At 41.9% G+C, this 18,324-nt stretch overlaps 1 protein-coding gene across 6 annotated transcripts in view; it reads left to right on the top strand.

Moving 5' to 3' along the window:
• PROSER1 (proline and serine rich 1) overlaps positions 1-17,919 on the top strand; it is a 116,054-nt gene extending 98,135 nt beyond the window's left edge. For all 6 annotated transcript variants that reach the window (XM_077484189.1, XM_077484190.1, XM_077484192.1 and 3 more), the window contains 4 exons: positions 3,127-3,159; positions 5,041-6,682; positions 10,914-11,028; positions 13,945-17,919. In XM_077484189.1, the coding sequence (XP_077340315.1) occupies positions 3,127-3,159; positions 5,041-6,682; positions 10,914-11,028; positions 13,945-14,064 (1,910 nt within the window). In that variant the 3' untranslated portion in view covers positions 14,065-17,919. The remainder of the gene's footprint in view (positions 1-3,126; positions 3,160-5,040; positions 6,683-10,913; positions 11,029-13,944) is intronic.
• The last annotated feature ends 405 nt before the right edge of the window (positions 17,920-18,324 follow it).

Raw genomic sequence — 18,324 nt, 5'->3', positions numbered from 1 at the left:
GGTCGGGGGCCCAATCGGGCCGGTGCCTGCGGCGGTCGGTATTCGTTCAGGAGCGATCCCGGACGAGGGGACGGCCATTCATTCATGGCCACCCCCTCGCGATCGCTCCCGACGAATGAAAATGTCCCGTGACATCACTTCCTCTCCTGTAATGTAAACACAGGAGAGGAAGTGATGTATTCTCTCCTCCGTGTCGGTATTTTTCGTTCCGGCACCGAGGAGAGAGCATCGGTGAGTTGCACAAGCACTACACTACACAGTAGAACATGCCAGGCACACTCACACCCCCCCGATCACCCCCCAATTACCCCTGCCCCCCCAGTCACAGTGACACCAATGCATTTTTTTTTTTTTTTTTTTGCATTGGTGTCATTTGTGACTGTAATAACTGTTAGGGCAGTTAGGGTTAGCCCCCTTTAGTTCTAAGGTACCCCTCTAACCCCCCCAATAAAGGTTTAACCCCGTGATCACCCCCCGTCGCCAGTGTCACTAAGGCTGGGTTCACATTGCAGCGGTTTATGAGAACGGATGTGATTCGCACGGCACTGCAGTGCAAATCACATCCGATCTCTGTGCGATTCGAGTTCAGCCATACAGATAGTATGGCTGAATTTGTGTCGCACCCGCCGCAAACTCGCACGGGACCCTTTTTTTGGTCCGCAGCAGAATCGGATCGCATGGGTGTTCACACCATGCGATCCGAGTTTGCAGATCGCACTGCGATATGCGAACTGATCTGGGGGTGTCATTAACATTTCACTGACACTCCCAGCAGTTTGCATAGGGCAGTGTGAACTGCCGCCGGGAGGCATGTGATGCGGGAACCCGCCGCGCATTTGTGGCGTTCCCACATCGCTCCAGTGTGAACCCAGCCTAATAAGCGATCGTTTTTCTGATCACTGTATTAGTGTCACAGGTGACGCTAGTTAGGCAGGTAGGTATTTAGGTTCGCCGCAGCTTTTTATAGCGTCAGGGACCCCCATATACTACCGCATAAAGCCCCCTGATTGCCCCCTAGTTAACCCTTTCACCAGTGATCACCATATAACTGTTACAGGTGATGCTGGTTGGTTAGTTATTTTTTTTATAGTTTCAGGGCACCCGCCATTTATTACCTAGTCTCACTAGTGTACCCCTAAATTTAGGGGTGTCTACTTTCCAAAATGGGGTCATTTGGGGGGGGTTTGTGCCATCTTGGCATTTTATGGCCTTCAAAACTGTAACGCCCTTAGAAAGCCTGAAGGCGGTGCTTGGTTTTCGGGGCCCCGTACGCGGCTAGGCTCCCAAAAAGTCCCACATATGTGGTATCCCCGTACTCAGGAGAAGCAGCAGAATTTATTTTGGGGTGTCATTTCACATATGCCTATAGCATGTGTGAGCAATATATCATTTAGTGACAACTTTGTGTAAAAAAAAAAAAAAAAAATATTTTTTGTCATTATTCAATCGCTTGAGGCAAAAAAATAAAATATTCAATGGGCTCAACATGCCTCTTATCAATTTCCTTAGGGTGTCTACTTTCCAAAATGGGGTCATTTGGGGGGGTTTTGTACTGCCCTGCCATTTTAGCACCTCAAGAAATGAGATAGGCAGTCGTAAACTAAAAGCTGCGTAAATTCCAGAAAACGTACCTTAGTTTGTAGATGTGACAACTTTTGCGCAAACCAATACATATACAATTATTGACTTTTTTTTTACCAAAGACATGTGGCTGAATACATTTTGGCCTAAATGTATGACTAAAATTGAGTTTATTGGATTTTTCTAATAACAAAAAGTAGAAAATATCATTTTTTTTCAAACTTTGCGGTCTTTTTATGTTTATATCGCAAAAAAAAAAATCGCAGAGGCAATCAAATGCCATCAAAAGAAAGCTCTATTTGTGGGAAGAAAAGGACGCAAATTTTGTTTGGGTACAACATTGCATGACCGCGCAATTACCAGTTAAAGCAGCGCAGTGCCAAATTGTAAAAAGACCTCTGGTCATTTACCAGCAAAATGGTCCGGTCTGAAGGTAGTTAAATAAAGTCCATCAAAGGTATTCAATATGCTCAGGAAAGGGCCGTCAGCAACACCCGAATATACTGACTCTTACCGTCAGTGCATGAGATATACACATTGAACAGATTTCAGGTTGATCAAAACCACGTTTTTTTTTCCTGCAATTCAAATGGTCCACTAGGTGTCTGTAAGAAGCCTTTCTTCCACGAACCCACCAGATGCAATCACCCCAATCTCGGCAAGACCTTTAGCTAGAGTATGCTCCAATGGTATGGCACAGCGGCCACATAAAAATATATTTAAGAAACACTTTCATTGCGTAGACATCCGAAAGAGGTAATTTTTTTTCTATGAAAGCTGTATTTAAAATTCACATGTAATAGGATGAAAGCATGAAGAAAGCGTCCCGCACTTCCTACCGACAAAAGATAGCCACTCCTCTGTCCACTCCACTACGTCATTTGTCCCTCACTCAACCTGATGTTTCGTCACAAACGTACATCTTCAGGGGCGTGTTCATAACGCGTGACGTTAAGTTATTATATAGTGGGTGGGGCGTGAAAGCCGATATCACATGCGTTCCAAAGGGCGCAAGTTGTCATTTCTCAGCTCCTGGAATGCATGCTCCGGAAGGTACCTGCGTTCCATCTAGCGGAGAACATAATCTCCCAGCCATCAGAGCGCACCTCCTGGAAATAAGTAACACCTAATATAAGATGCATTCCACTAACCCTAAGATAGCGTAATTCATGGTCCGGGAACGCATTTTATAGGCGAGGATAGGGGGAGGATAATATAAACCTACACATCCAAATACAGAGTGTCCTGGATGGCGGCTTTAATCACCTCCCAGAGCACAACCATATAACAATTGCAAATTGAAAAATAATGATATTAAAATGTTATACTGGCCCAAAGGACAAGTATAAACCAGAAAAAGTAAAAACTGTGTCTGCCCAAAAATACCACCCAGTAAAAAAGCCGTGTGTGTGTGTGTATTTATGTATGTATGCACACACACACACACACACACACACACACACACACACACACACACACACACACACACGTGTGTATTATGGTAACTCATATGGTATTTCATGTCTTATTTTTATGCCCTTCTAGGTTCTGAAGAAGCAAGAACTACACCCACTCAAGGTTAGAAATTGGAGTCTTTATCGTACATTTTGTTCATTCTCTAGTTAGAATATAATCTATCCTCTAATCTAATTTGAAGATGCTTTGAAAATGAACATGTTTCATAATGTTACATTTTTTTGGGAGAAACCTGAAAACCATTTTGGTTAAACATTAGAATTTTCAGCGTGGTTTTAGGCCCCTTTCACACTTGTGCAACTTATTCTGCGACTTGACAAGTCGTATCCCATAATTTCCATTGAGTACTGTTCATATCTGTTCGACTTCTTCAAAGTAATTCCTGCACTACTTTGGTCCAACTTTGATGCAATTTGAGGTCTGTAGACCTCAAGATTACACAGGCGTTGATTCATGTCGCATCAAAGTTGCAGGACTTTCAGGTTGTACAAGTGTGAAAGGGGCCTTAGTGGAAATTGAACTCTGGGGCACTTGAACTGTATTTGACAGGAACACTACTTCCTTTACTTTCCCTATTCCCTCAAATGTTGGAGAAGGGCTTTGCATTTGTGTTTGATCTGTAAAAGAAAAGGTATGGAAATATAGAAAAAAACAAATCTACTCACCTAGGTGTATGAAGTATCGATCCCATGCTGCATCTGTCCCTCGCTAGCTCTGCACTGCTGATCGCCCAGTTTTCCCCCCTCCGCTCTGAGCAGAGCGCGGTGACTGTCAGTCATTGGCTCTCTGCTCTCCCCTCCAGCACTCACTGGAGCGCAGATCTGTGGCAGGGATGGTTTAGGCTCTGTGGATCACTGAGGCTGAGCCAGGTGCTGGTCCAGTCATCTGGGTGGATCCCGACCATATGCTCGCAAACTTTCCCTAGGCTGGACCTACTGAGTGTCGGCCAACAGTGAACTTTAGCCCGCTGTTGGCTGAAAACAGCTTACAGGAGTGCACTCTTTTGACCTACAGGAGAAGTATAGCCAAAATAGCTTTGGCTATACTATAAATTTATGAAATCTTGTTTGAGTTATGCTACATTTCAAAACCCCTGCAGTAGTGAAGCTCTTCTGCCACCTCCTCTAGTCACACAAGGTCATTGAACCACACTACATAATGAAAATCATCATTGTAGACTTTAATTTTTTTACCTGACTGCTACGTTCATCTAGTCTTGGATTCTCTTGCTATAATCTGGTTTCACAAACACTTGACATGCAGTTAACTTGACTTAAGATTCCGCCTTCCATGTCTTTCAGTTCCTCTGAAGTGATTGTCAGAGATGGAAAGCACTTGTGGCTCATGCATAAGTGGTCATCCTTTTACTGGTATTGAGACACCTAATGGAAAAGGGGGCTTGTTTTCACAGCAGCACAGGTTTGCCACATTTTGCATGTTGCTTGATAATCACCAGCAGCATAGCTCCATTACTGCAGGCATAGGAATTTACATAATACTTCATTCATATCTTCGTGTTGGATTGGGCACTGCTATTGCAAGTCCTGGTTGGAAGACCTAGCACGTTGCCTATAGTACTGTGTAAATGCATGGTTTGTAAACAATGATTCAAATTAACTGTAGGGTCGCACAGTTGTAACCTCCAGGTTGTCTGTGTGCCTCAAAAAACTGATGGTGTCCCTAAGAACTATGTGAAAGCAAGTTTTGTTATACCACATTGTATAGCTTTCTGGCTCCAAGATTGTTGTAAATATCTTAGCTGTGTGTTTTGTATATTTGATTTATTTTATTTTCTGTTGCATTGCCCCCATAACTGTAGCTTGTTAGCTTAACCAAGTAGCGTTTAGAGTGTTGGTGCTGTTTAAATATATTAGATTGTAAGCTCCTTGAGGGCAGGGGCTGATGTGAATGTAAAGCATTGCGTAAATTGACGGTGCTATAGAGGTACCTGTAATAAATGTGTATCTTTTTTTTATAATGCAGCTCCAGCAACCCCACATCTTTCACCACATGGAACCAATACATCGGCTCCTCCAACGCCATCTGCTACACCTGGTGCAACTCCAGCTTCTCCTGCTAAAGCCCTCAACCATCCCTCCACTCCTACAACACCTACCTTTTCCGCAATGAGCATGGCTGCTCCTCCGTCAGCCTTTTCAGGGCAAACCACATCCTCCATGGCATCTCCTAAACCATCTACACCAAGTCCAACTGTGATAAAAAGTGCACAGATGTCCTCCTGCACTCCCACCTCGGTTATCAGTGCACCATCCACACCAAGTCCTGCAGTATTTCCTGGTCTTCCACCTACTGCTGTTACAACACATCAGAGCTCCTCCTCTCCATATGCTACGCTGGGGGCCAGTGATCATTTGCCACCTCTGTCACTTCCAGGCCTTCCATTTTCTGCCACTACCTCTACAGCCTCTGTAAGCACCGCCAATATGATGCCATCATTATTTGCTGGCCTTCCATTGTCATTAAATCCTGCTTTCCAGGGCATGGCTAGCCCAACACTAACTGATATTGCTGGAGCTGCTGGACAGATGAATATAGGCAATCCATTGCTATCAGTCCTAAAAGGATTTTTAGCAAGTGATCCAGGATTACTGAATTCCCCTTCCATGTCTGCAGCAGGACTTTTGCCATTGTCAAGCCTCCAAAATGGTGATTCTGTCTCAGCTTTAAATAAATCATTTACTCCCCCTTCTACGCCAACACCTCAAAGAACAGCTACTCCAGCCATGTCTGCATTTTCAGGGTCGTCTTCTCCTTTATTAACTAATCCCATTACTTCATCTGCTACCATGCCAGGACAACCTCTTGTGCACAGCCAGTCTCCACTTAGCTGCAATCCACAGGGACAGAATCCACCCTCTTCCATGTCCGAACACGGTCTTTCGTCTTCTCCTAATGCATCCAATGTGACCCCTTTGTCTAAAGCGGAACAATCTAGTCCATCACCTTCTGCATTTAAAGGACCATCACGTTCGGCCACTCCATCCCACAACTCCCTAGGATTACCAGGCATGCTAGGTCACATGTTTCCACCTGGCCCTGGGAACCTGGCCAACTCCATAAACCCAGCTTTGTCAGGCCTTTCCTCTATTAACGGTAACCTTGGTGGCCCAACCCTGTCTTCTTTAGGATTGGGCTCCTCCCCAGGAATGCCACCTGTATTTCCACCCTTCACTTCATTATCCAATGGATCGCCATTTGCAGGTAGCCCAGCTCTTACTCCTACTGTACCCATGTTAACATCAACAGCCACAGCTGCTTCTGCAACCCCACCACTCACTTCTTCTGTGTTTGCTGGCCTTTCTATGCCTGCAGCTGCTGCTTCACCTTTTCCGCTCAACCTATCCAATGCTCTCCCTTCACTCTTTTCTGTACCTCAAGCACCCCTGGTGTCATCAAACCCATCTTTTCCTGGTTTCCCAGTTTGTAGCACACCACCAGTCAATCCCGCTCTCCCTTCCTTTCCTGGACTTCAGGCTCCATCAACTTTAGCAGGGGGCCCACCAGTGCCTCAAACTATGACTGCTCCATCTCCAGCTTCCGTTCTACCTGGATTTGCTTCAGCTTTTAGCTCAAACTTCAACTCTGCTCTTGTGGCGCAAGCAGGGTAAGTAGCTATGTAGACTGTTACAGCTGTTAGATTCTTATTGTAATCATAACTCTTAGCACATAGTTGATATAGCTAAGCTGTGATTCATCGAAAATTCACAGATAGACAGAGACGTCAAGAGAGCTTCAATGAGGTGCACAAAACTGCAGACATGCTGCAATTTTCTGCAACTCTCCACTCCATGGTGTTTTTTTTTGTTTTGCTTTTTTGTGTGCTTTTGCAGAGACCTAGTTTTATTTTTTTTTTATTTTTTTTTTTAAAAGTACAGAAAAATGCACACTGTGTGAATGAGTTCCTTTACGCTTCTGACTAAGTTATCTACAGATCAAGTATAGGCAATATTTTTAATGTAACACAAAGTATTTTCCCCAGACGTCTTCCAGGACCGCTCATGAGAGAGTGTTCATTTATTTTTGTTTGTAAAACCGGAGTTAGACTTGCCTTCTCCAACAGGAACAGGGAACACATCAACAATACACTTTAAAAGGTAGTCCCTCTGCTGAGCTGGTCAGTTTTTTCGTGTTTCCTCTGGACGGAGGAAATGCATCACTTGGAACCTGGGTGAGGGAGGCCTCTGTTCTTTCTTGTTCCACCCACATCTTTACCTACTTGGCTCCACTGGGAGAAGCTAGTAGGATTTTCTGCAAGATGACCCTTCAAGACCACTTCAGAGAGGAAGGTGGTAGCTTGGTTCCCTTTCTCCTGTGCCTGGCGAGCACCATGGCTGGAAGTGGCATACTCCCTTGACAGGAACTGGCACAGGCAGCGTGAGTTCCCAATCCAAGTGTCTGGTTACGAGCACTGTCTGCACTATAGGACATTTTTGGGCAGGGGCTTACGCAGTAGCTACGTTGGGGGTCATGTGTTGTACTTATGCATTTTGAGTTGGTTTTTATCTTTGTATCATAATGTTATCCTCTTCACAAGAGGCCACGGAAGAGGTACATGATAGTTTATATTGCTGCCTTTATGTAGTGTGTGTCCTTGTGGAAAAATAAATGTTGGTACGGAGTAGAGCTGCACAATTAATCGTCAAGAATCGTTATTGCCATCTTGACTAAAGTGTTTCACAATTCTTTCTATGCAAAGAATTCTCTCTGCTCTTCTGAAGCCACAGCCTTCAAAAGAAAGGAAGAGAAAAACCGGACATTCTGCCAAGAATCAAAACATTCTTTGAGTTGAACTTAAGTATAATCATTGTAACAATTTGTCAATGGAATAGACAAATGCAATTAAAAAAAAAAAATTACTTTAATGAATTAAAAAAAAAAAGATACTAACCAGTAAAGTTAGCCCATATATATATTTTTTGTATAATATGAAAGATTTTACGTCACGAGAATCGTGAGGGAATCACAATCTTTTTTATTCTAAGCAAAAAAAAATCATGATTTCTCATTTTGGCCAGAATCGTGCAGCTCTAGTACGGGGTATAACCATATTTTGCATAGGCAGCGCAGTGGGTTGGTGCTTCTACCTGGTGGCCCTGGTGGTTATCGGTTCAGATCCAACCATGTCACCAGAGTCCTGCATGTTTCCCAAGTAGGCAAGTGTCGCTAAAAGCAGTGGCTGGAGAAGGCAGAACATAAGGGCAGCAACTTGGTTGCATACCTTCTGCCACTTCACATTAGGCTCTGACAAACACAGCCGGCAGCAGCGCCTCCTCATCTTCAGTAATGATTGTAAAAAGTGAGGTGGTTGCAGGCATGAATATATACGCACATGTGCAATTAGGCGCGTATGTGCTCCAATTAACAGAAAGAGGGGTACATTTGGAGGCTTGTTCTGGTGGATTTTTGGCATCCTATAATTTGTAAAGCACGGTAGTCAGGTCGGCATTTTAGGCAAACCCCCTACTGCTTAGTTTTTTTTTTCAGGGGGCAGTGGTTGCACCATAGCTTGGGGTATTGGCATTGCTTGGAATATCATTGCTATTGCCATATAACAAAGCTTGTGTGTGTGTGTATATGTGTATGTATGTATGTGTGTGTGTATATATGTGTGTGTGTGTGTGTGTGTGTGTATATATATATATATATATATATATATATATATATATATAGTGTGTGTGTATATAGTCACTAGACGTATGCCTTTTTTAGCAGATCTTTATGTTGGGGCTAGTCTCTATTGAGAATTTAAGATAACTGGGCCCACCAGATCTATGATTATGGTATTTCCAAGGGTGGTAAAGGTCTTTGGACTTTTAATGACCCTCCCTAATATAGTAAGTGCTTGCTAATCCTCTCATGAGCTGTCCTGAAAGATGTCTGAGAAAAACCAAAGTTAGACTTACCGGTAACTGTTTCCGGAAGTCTTCCAGGACAGCCTGGTTCCCGCCCTTATGTTAATGGTTATGTTTGTATATGCTTTAAGGTTTTGTCCTTTCGCTTCTTGTTTAAAACTGACCAGTTCAGCAGAGGGACTGCCTTTTAAAGTGTATTGGTGATGTGTTTCTTGTTGGAGGAGGTGCTTCTCTTGGGCTGTCCTGGAATACTCCTGAAAACCGTTACCGGTAAGTTTAACTCCGGTTTTACAAACAAAAATAAAGGAACACTAAAAACAGTATAATTATTTTTTGGTAAAAAAATCAGCAGATAAAAAGCTAAGGGGAGAAGGGAGAAAAGGGGTTTGTTGGGCCAATTAAGGTTAGCTAGGGGTTAAAGCAGAACTAAACCCTCCTATCCTTTTCAGCCAAGGAAGCTGCTATCTTAGCCTCTGATTTGTAACTACCTTGGTGCTGCACATGTGATCAGTTATGACATCAGCCTTTTGATGGTTTTACAGTTTAGTTGAGGGCACAAGAAAATTTGACAAATTCCTGCCATGCTGGGAATATAAAGTTTTTTTTTAAACTGGTTCTGCTTTAATAAGGCCCCTTTCACACGGGATGGATCCGTAATTATCCGGCCCGTGAACATCCACTTGCTCAGCGGGGATCGATCCGTTGATCCCCACTGAGCCGGCGGATGACAGGGTGTTCCCTGTACACTCTGCAGGGACCGCCCTGTCAGATCTCCGCTCTCCTCTATGGGGGATCAGATGAACACAGACCGTCTGTCCGTGTTCATCCAATCCGCTCTTCAGACGGATAGAAAAATAAGATTTTCCTCTGTCTGCAGAATCGGACCATAGCGGAGACTGACGATATCAGGTGTCAGCGGATGTTCATCCGCTGACACCTGCTATCCCATAGGGATGCATGTATGTCTGTATTTCATCTGAAAACGGATGGATGAAATACGGACATGCGGTCCACACGTGTGAAGGGGGCCTAAGGGGTTTCGATTTTTATATAGAGTTTTCTTTAACTGATGTCTTACAGTATGCAGATCAAATATTCCTTTGATCAGCCTTTTGAATGATATTAGTAAATGCCATGTAATAAAATATTTTTTAAAGAAGCATGGACTGTTTAGAAGTTGTAAATGTTATCCCATTTAGTGATCATCGCATATAAGGAAGCCATTCAGAATGCTAGCATAATGACCTAAACCAGTCTATCACTGGCACGGATACGTTAATGTATATGTATCGCATATGTATACCCAGGTACCTTTTAGGGTACATAAGCTGATGCTATGTTTCCATGTAAAATTTAAAAAAATCCCTAGGACTCCTGCAAGTATGCAAAGCACAATAAAACATTGCAGTTGATTGGAGCCGTCAACATTTTGCTTGTTGCAATTGTAGGACCTAAGGAGACAAATTTAGGTGTTATACATTACCAGCGGGTTGCATGTGGAATAACTAAGACGTATGCCTTTTTAGCACCTTTAAGTTTATATTCTATATAGGATGGTGGTTTTTATATCTCCACCATAGTTGGGGCTAGTCTCTATTGAGAATTTTAAGATAACTGGGCCCACCATATCTATGATTATGGTATTTGCAAGGGTGGTAAAGGTCTTTGGACTTTTAATGACAAAGTGGTTGGAGGGAAGCTTTAGAATGGCAAATATGTTTTTATTACAAATTATGTGAGCAGACTGCAGGTTCCTCTTTGAGTAACCCTAGTGGGTAGTGACAGAAGTAATTGCAGACCTCTGACCACCCATTTTTTCCCTTTGGGGGACCTTTCCATCTATATTATTCATAATTAGGTGATACTGTGTAGCATGTTCTGGTAAGCAGGTATCATGGGTGCTATTAATACATTGACATGTCTTCATCATGCAGCAGTTATTCTTTATGATGTAACCCATGTTTGTTTGTTGTATTTCTATAGGCCATCAGCATTTCCTCTTCTTTCTCTCTCTGGTCTTCCTGGATTTCCCCAAAATCCCTCTCAATCCCTGCAGGGATTGCAGCAGACTGCAGCAGCTCAGACAGCATTGTTGCAGGTAGCCTACGGCTTAGTTTTCACATTTACTATAAAAGGATAAGTTCACCTTATTGTAAAAAAAAATATAAATGTACACCCATCTTTTTGCAGGTAAAAAAAGGTGCATTCATAATTTTTTTTTTTTTTTCCTTAAATTGCAGCCTTTAACCACTTGCTGACCTGCATGTACATATACTGCGGCAGTTCCACTCTCCTGCATGAAGTGACATACCTGGTGCATCACTCGGTGCAAGGAGGATGATGCCACGGGAGCGTGCCTGGGGGTCCCACGGACTCTGTTCCCCGGTGGCCTGCGATCGTGACAAGCAGGGGCAGAATGGGGAACTGCCTATGTAAACAAGGCGATTGCCCGCTCTGCCTAGTGACATGACAGATTTACTGTTCCCAGTAATTGGGAATAGTGATCTCTGTCATGGTCCAGAAAGCCGCCCCCCCCCCCCCCCCCTACAGTTAGAACTTGCTGAGGGAACACGCTTAACCCCTTGAACGCCTCCCAGTGTTAACCCCTTCCCTACCACTGACATTTTTACATGATCAGTGCATTTTTATAGCACTGATCAATGTAATGTCATATATTTTTTTTTTGCTATGCATTAACCTCCCTAGTGGTAATCCCGAGTCTGGCTCGGGTTGGGATTTCAGCACCATAAGCGGTAACCCCGAGCCAGACTCTGGATCGCATCGCTGGATACAGGGAGGACACAGAAGTTACTTACCTTGTCCCCTGGATCCAGCGATATCCTCCACGCTGTGTGATCGAGCTGTCCTCCGCTCGATTCACACAGTGCCCGAATGCCGCCGAGCTCCATTCCCTGCGACGTTACGGCGCGCGGGAGCGGAGATTGGCGCCAAATTCAAAAAAATAAAGGTACACAAAACACACACAGTGCTGTATAAAAAAAAATACACACCCCTCTTTGTCCCTAGTGGTCTGTGCAGTCCTCTGCATGCACTTTTATATTATAAATACAGTTTTTTTTTTTTATGGCTGGAATTTGGAGATTGTCCATAGCAACCAGAAAGTGTCCCTTTTTCAGTGTTTTGATTACATTATTGAATAATTTTTATTATTTATTATATTATAAACGTCATCATACCCGGGATGTCTGCTAGACTCTGGTTTGAACAGATTTAAGAGAGTTATTCCTGAGAATTACAGGACTAAAATGTAAAACGCCAAATTTCCATGCAAAATAATTGTACCGCTTTCAGCGCCTAAAACTAGAACAAATCTTACCGCCAGGGAGGTTAAAGCAGAAAGTAAAAAGAATTGTGTGTGGGGTTTTTTTTAATTTTTTTTTTTTTTTAATTTGCCGCTCTTTTTGTTATAGCGGAAAAAAAAAACTCAGAGGTGATCCAATACCACCATATTTGTGGGTTTAAAAGGATGTCTGTTTTTTGGGGGTACAGAGTCGCTTCATTATCCGTTAAAGCGACGCACAGAAAATGGCCTGGCCATTAAGGGGGCAAATCCTACTGGGACTGAAGTGGTTAAAGCATTGCACCTGTGGTCACCAGATCATGGGTGCAATGTGTAGCAACTGCGGACATTTAGTAAGCTGTTACTGAATGGTAGAAAGAATCAATGGGCTATGAGCCTGCTCACCAGTGCCTTTACAGTTCACTGAGAAAGAAGTCGCCAACTGCAATTCACAGAAAACTGTGAATGATGTGGCTGTGTGGGTGGAGCTCCACACAAGAGCATGCTCTTTTCCAATTGTAACAGCTTGTAGCAGGGAGAAGATCCCCTGCTGGCTATCAAAGCGGGGGGCAGCACTGGTGACAGGAGGATTATTTGTCTACTCCTAACTAAAATATCTGTTTTGGGTGGATTGGCATGCTCAGATGTATTCAATATATAAATGCTTAAAGCAATGTGCAAAGTGTGCAGTAGCCAATAACATCAACATGTTTCTTACTTTCACAGTACCAAACAAAATCTGATGAAAACAGTATTTAACTGCAGCAAAAAAAAAAAAGATTGGGCCTTGGGCAGTTTAAGTTATAATGTGCTAGTATGGACTGCATACTAGTACATTATAACAGTCTTGCCTGAAAATGAAGCCCTCCAGCAGCGTGCTGTCACCGCGGTAGGGGCTCCAATTTTCATACGGTCTTCCTTCCGGGTTTGATGGCTTCAGCACTATTTAGCGCACATGGCTCTGAAGAAGCTGCACGGGTATGCCGTTCCTTCAGAGCGCATGCGTGGGTGATGTCACCGGTTTTGCTTCTAACATAAACCTCTCCTAAACGGTGCATGCTTAGCAGATATTTACTGTACCTATAGGTAAGCCTGATATAAAAATCAACCAAGGGAGTTTACTCCGACTTTAATAGTTGTGTTATGGCATTTCAAGATCTGTCTATCATTTAATGCTGAACACAATTTAACGCAGCACTGTATATTAAATGTAAGCAGTGTAAGTACCTGGATTTGGTATCAGCCTCTTGCATTCCTTGCACAGCAGAGCTCACACTACAGGAGGTAGAAAGCAGCAAATGCAGTCAGTTGCTAGTATCTATGTACGGACAAGGGACAATACTATTAGGAAGAGAAAACAGAGTAATGGAGAGATGATCACAGCAGTTTGCTGCATCGCCTTTTGTGTTGCGGGTGGGGTGGAGAACTGTAGTTTTTACAGAACTGAATCGGGGGGGGGAATCATGTCTTCTGCCCTGGCAAGCAGGGCTCTTCTGTGTGTTCGATCTGTGTAAATCTCAGAACTGGAATGAAGGAATTAGAAATCTTTTAGCAGGTAAAATTACACACTCATATGCATTTCATCTGGGTATGCGCTTTACCTGGAGTTGTGCTGTAAGACCATCAGGTTTGTCACCTGCTTTTATTATGAGGTAACTACCGTAATTAGTACCCATAGTGTGTTTTAACCAATTTCTCTCTCTATCTCTCCAGGCACATTCAGCTTCTCTAGAAGGATTTGCAGCACAGGCGGATGCTTTTGCTGGTTTCCCTACTGGACCTGGAACGCCCTTTCCTCTTCAGCCAGGACTGCCTCAGCGTGGCTGGCAGTAACTTAAAGCATTCAACACAAAACAAGTTCTTCCATTCACTAACGCTGAGAAGCGTAGCATAGGCCGTCAGTATTTTAAAACCCCTCTTAGCTTGTAGATTTCCATTTCTTCCTCCATGACAAAGACATGCCTGAACATTGTGTGTTGGAACACTAGATATTTATTAGCAAATCCTGACCAAAAACCTCACAACCTTTTCAATACTGATCTTTTACAGATAAGGATAAATCTATTTTAATAGTTTTTCTTTTTTTTTTTTTGTTCACGTTTTCATATTTTATTGAATGGATAGTGATTTTATATACAGTTGTTGTGGGATATGGAAAGGCAGCCATTATGAGTTGGACCTATCCATTTCCTAGGAGGTATCAGTGCAAATGTCCCCAGTAAATTGCAATCTCAATAAAATTGCCCCACCAGTCTTCTGCCCCCCTACGGAGTGTAGTTTTCAGACACCAGTTCACCATCTACATTAGAAGTTTACTTTTAACATAAGAGAGTTACATTTTATATGAACTGTACATGAATCAAACATTGTCTTTTTATCATTGGATATTTTAACAACTATTACTAGATGTGATTTTTATTTTTTATTTTCAACTAAGTGGAATTCCAGTCATTAGCTACTGTTTGTAATGCTAAACCTACTCCCACCCCTATTCTAAAGCTATTCTATCTAACACTGTAAAGAAAAGATCGCTATACTTGCATCACTGACAGCTGAGCCTGGGAACAGACCAGAGAAGCTTCAGTATAGGTATAATTGCCTATACTGAAGCCGCTCTGGTCCAGTCCCAGGCTGAGGGTCAGTGGCGGCCTCTGTGCGCAGGAGAGGCAGCCAACAGATGCCCCATAATAAGCCTATGGGTGACGTCATCAGCCGTTGTCGGCTTTCTCTATTGCACAGAAGATGCCGCTGGGGAACCAGAGCAGCTTCAATTTAGGCGAGTAATGGCGATCTTTTTTTTTTACATAGTTATATAGAATAGCTTTAGAATGGGGGAGGGAGTAGGTTTAGCATTAGATAATGACTGGAATTCAATTTTAAATTGCAACAGGTGGCATAGTTTTACATCCATTTTTCATGTCGGAAAATTAATGCATACTTAATATTGAACTTTTGAAAGTAAAAAAAAAAAAAAATCAAACTGTAATGGCTATTAAGATTGGGTGAGTGATTTATCATACAGGCTATTAAAATAATATTCAGCATGCAAAAAACATATATAGTGAAATCAATGAAAATAAACTTTGATCGTGTGGTCATATTACCCATAATAAAGATAAATTCAGGGTAATTTTGGTGGTATAACTAGTAGCAGTCATTCAGAACATATCTTTTATTAAAAAGTACAGTGAAGTGAAATCTGGTTGGTACAAGCTACTTAACGTTGCATATCACCACTGCTCATGGTGCAGCAAAATAAAGTCCAAGACAAATGTGCAAACAAAAATCAAATCGCAACCAATCATACCTCAGTTTACTGTAGTGAGAGCATAAAAAAAGTGGTTACAATGGTTTCCTAGCAGTTTACTAGTTTTGTATTGCCTCACTAAACAAGCATGAGCTTCTACTAAAACGCATGCAGATGGTAATGTGCAACCAATCAGAAATCTTGACTGGACTGACCATATAATCCTAAGCGGTACACAAATTGTAGTTTACCTATAGGATCAAACTTCCAACGATACTATTGAAAACCAAACTTGTTTTGTAATTTGATGAACTTTGATTGAAATTATAAGTGCAATATTTAGATATATTTGAAATCCTTGTAATAAGCATTTTTTGAGAATGTGTATAATTGTACATCAAACGATATTTGTGATCGCTTTTAAAAAGGCCAAAATGGCATGGCATGAATTGCAACCTTGTAAAATGTGATGAATAATAGAAAAGGGAATTTACTGAGAGGAAAACGACTACCCTTAAAACTACCGTGTTTATACTTAATGTGACCAGATAACAAAACCCCATTAATTTTTTGAATATTCCTAGCCCTTCTTTGAGAGAACTGTTATCGTTTATGGTGGCCCTATGCCTAGTGTCTAGCTACATGGGCACACATTTAAAAAAAAAAAACACTTTTCACCCAATGCAGGAAGCAGGCGTATCCTCTATTCCTATGCTGTAAGTGCAAGTGTTATGCCAATGTTCCCAGATTTTATAGTGTAATAATCCAGTGCTGGGTTGCTTACCCATTCCAGGATAAAGGGCTCACTGGTTGTATCTGTGGTTTTAACAGTATTTTAAACTAATATCATGGTTTTTATTGAAATTGCAATGTAACTTATGACACTGTATAAATTATATTCTCTTTTGCTAATGAATTGTAGGAATAACAGTGTAAACTGCTAACTATGTAACCGTTTATAGAGAATATTATATCATGACAATTTTTGAAGATCTTGCTGGTTTGCTGTAAGTTGCAACATTACTTTGTCCTTACAAGCATGTTTGTTTCACTTTTTCTCAGTGAAACATATGGGGTTAGTTTAAAAAAAAACATAATCTGCTTATGGATGCCAGTCAGACCAACCAGAAGTCCTTTTTCTAGTATAGACTAGAAATTAAAGGTAGCCATCTGATTAATTGTAGTTTATGATGCCTACAGGCATAAGATGGTCATCCAGTTCAGCTAGGTCCGGTGAATATCTCTCGACTGTGTGTTTTCAACAGAGCCTCTACTGTTGTGTATTGGGCCTATATGGTCTACTCAGCTATTTTTTTTTAAGCTTCTTCTCTATTGCCATTACCTTGAGCATTTCAAAAGTGCATGTTTAAGGTTGAAGGGTTGAAGTTTTAAAGATAGGATGGGTATTTTGGATAGCGCGGGAGCTGTAGAAGTTGGGGATGTTCATTCTGGTGCAGAGGATATGTGATTGAAACTGACATTTTATACTACACTAGGGAATGGGGCTGTCAAGCTACAACACAGCTTAAATACACATTTCCATATCTGTTCAAAAAGTCAACCAACTGTACTGCAGATTTACATGGAAAGTTTCTGATCTGTTAAACCTTACGTGAAAAAGGGACCAGAGGGCCCAAAATACTTGTGATCAGACTGCATATTACTGTTGGATTAAATAGAATGTGTAACTGATCAACAACAGTAGAAGTATTACTATTCTCCCATTGCAGACGTTGACGGCCTACAACATTTGTAATGTTCACAACAGTTTAGAAAGGTAAAATTATAGGGTTGAAATTTGAAAATGTTTGTCAATTTCACAAATATCACAAGGAACATAAGTGACATAAGTGACAACCACTAGTAAACTTGGGCAATGAGTCAGCCTCATGGCTATCACCCATAGCTTGATTCCCACTAACAATGTATTGTAAGGGTTGACAACTGTGGTCTGCTGCGAGGAGTAGTTCTGGCTGGAGAGCTTTGTTCATAGAGGAGAGCGAACTAAAGAAGGGGAAAAAAAGATTGTAGAGGGGAGAGAGAGCTGCTGGGGAGATGCTCGTAGATGGAGGTAAATAATGGTCAGAGGGTGGGAACCCAATGGGTAGACGCCTCAATCCTCCCTATGGTTAAGCTGCGTATTAGGGTGACCCTGTCAGGGCCGAGAGCATAGTCAGGAGGGTATCTGAAGCCTAGAAAGGTAAAATATATATGAAGCTGTTCTGTTACTTTACCTCTATTCAGGGTATAATCTGATACGTTTTGCTACAATATACAGAAACTACAGTTCTGTAAATAAATAATTTGAGAACCATTGTCCTTTGTAGTATTGTATATTCATTTTTAGGTTCAAGCAACAAACTGTTTTTTTAAATACTTTGTATGAAATAATGCCAATCTAGTAACAATATAAGATATAATAAATTAGATCAATTTGTAAACTGAAGTTTTATGTCTTTCTTTTTTCTTTTTTTTTCTCCTTTAAGTGATAAAGGAATGGTCAAATGGAAATCTGGGGTTCCCTGGGGCAGCTGTAATAGGATTGGAGATGAAAATGCTTTCCTACTCCTAGGAAAAACCTGCCAGTATTATGTGTCTTTCAGTGGTGGGAGAGCACTAGCTGAGCTCCAAACAGACAGCAGTGACTTATACAAAGGGCTCCCCATGCAAATCTAATGCTCAGTCTGAATTTCCCTTGAATCTGACAAACACTAACCACCCTTCAAGTAAACCTGTCAGTCTCTTGCCTTACCATCCTTAACACCTTCATGCCTAAGGGTAAAACAAAAATTGTAAATGCCTAAGCACAATTTTGCAACCTCCAAGTGTTCGTGAAACTGTATATA

This window comes from Lithobates pipiens, unplaced genomic scaffold (genome assembly GCF_037356315.1).
Source record: "Lithobates pipiens isolate NorthernLeopardFrog02 unplaced genomic scaffold, aLitPip1_a1.2 Scaffold_16, whole genome shotgun sequence".
In the NCBI taxonomy this organism is placed as follows: domain Eukaryota; kingdom Metazoa; phylum Chordata; class Amphibia; order Anura; family Ranidae; genus Lithobates; species Lithobates pipiens.
Note: the sequence above shows the minus strand (reverse complement) of the source record. Positions and strands in the feature narration are given on the sequence as shown.